This window comes from Octopus bimaculoides, chromosome 14, assembly GCF_001194135.2.
Source record: "Octopus bimaculoides isolate UCB-OBI-ISO-001 chromosome 14, ASM119413v2, whole genome shotgun sequence".
Lineage (NCBI taxonomy): Eukaryota > Metazoa > Mollusca > Cephalopoda > Octopoda > Octopodidae > Octopus > Octopus bimaculoides.
In genome coordinates this window covers 12,456,545-12,456,921 of record NC_068994.1, presented here as the reverse complement: position 1 = coordinate 12,456,921, position 377 = coordinate 12,456,545, and the positions used below count along the sequence as shown (strand labels likewise).

The window sequence follows — 377 nt, the reverse complement described above, 5'->3', positions numbered from 1 at the left end:
AATAAAAAACTTACAGAATTTAACCCAGTGAATTCTTCATTTTTTTTCTGTAAAAAGAAAAGATAGACTATATACACACAAAAATATACATACCTACAAACATATATTTTTATATATATATTCACATTCAATGCTTTATGGGCTGGATGGAACTTAATGAAGCAGATTATCCCTAACCCTCACCTGTTACTGAGCAAGGTAATATTTCCTAATGACCAGACATTTTTGCAGATTATTGGAAAGTTAAGACACTGCTTGTATGACAGTGGCATTCATTTACAACTATAATGTGATGTCAAGACAAGGAGACACAAACATACATTTTATATGCACACACATATAATTTATTTGAAGATCACAATACATGCATTAAAGCG

General features: G+C 30.2%; 1 protein-coding gene across 1 annotated transcript in view; it reads right to left on the bottom strand.

Moving 5' to 3' along the window:
* Positions 1 to 377, bottom strand: part of LOC106872619 (regulator of telomere elongation helicase 1) — a 76,576-nt gene that overhangs the window by 33,208 nt on the left and 42,991 nt on the right. The window contains exon 15 of the mRNA XM_052973020.1: positions 15 to 47. Coding sequence (XP_052828980.1) covers positions 15 to 47 — 33 coding nt within the window. The remainder of the gene's footprint in view (positions 1 to 14; positions 48 to 377) is intronic.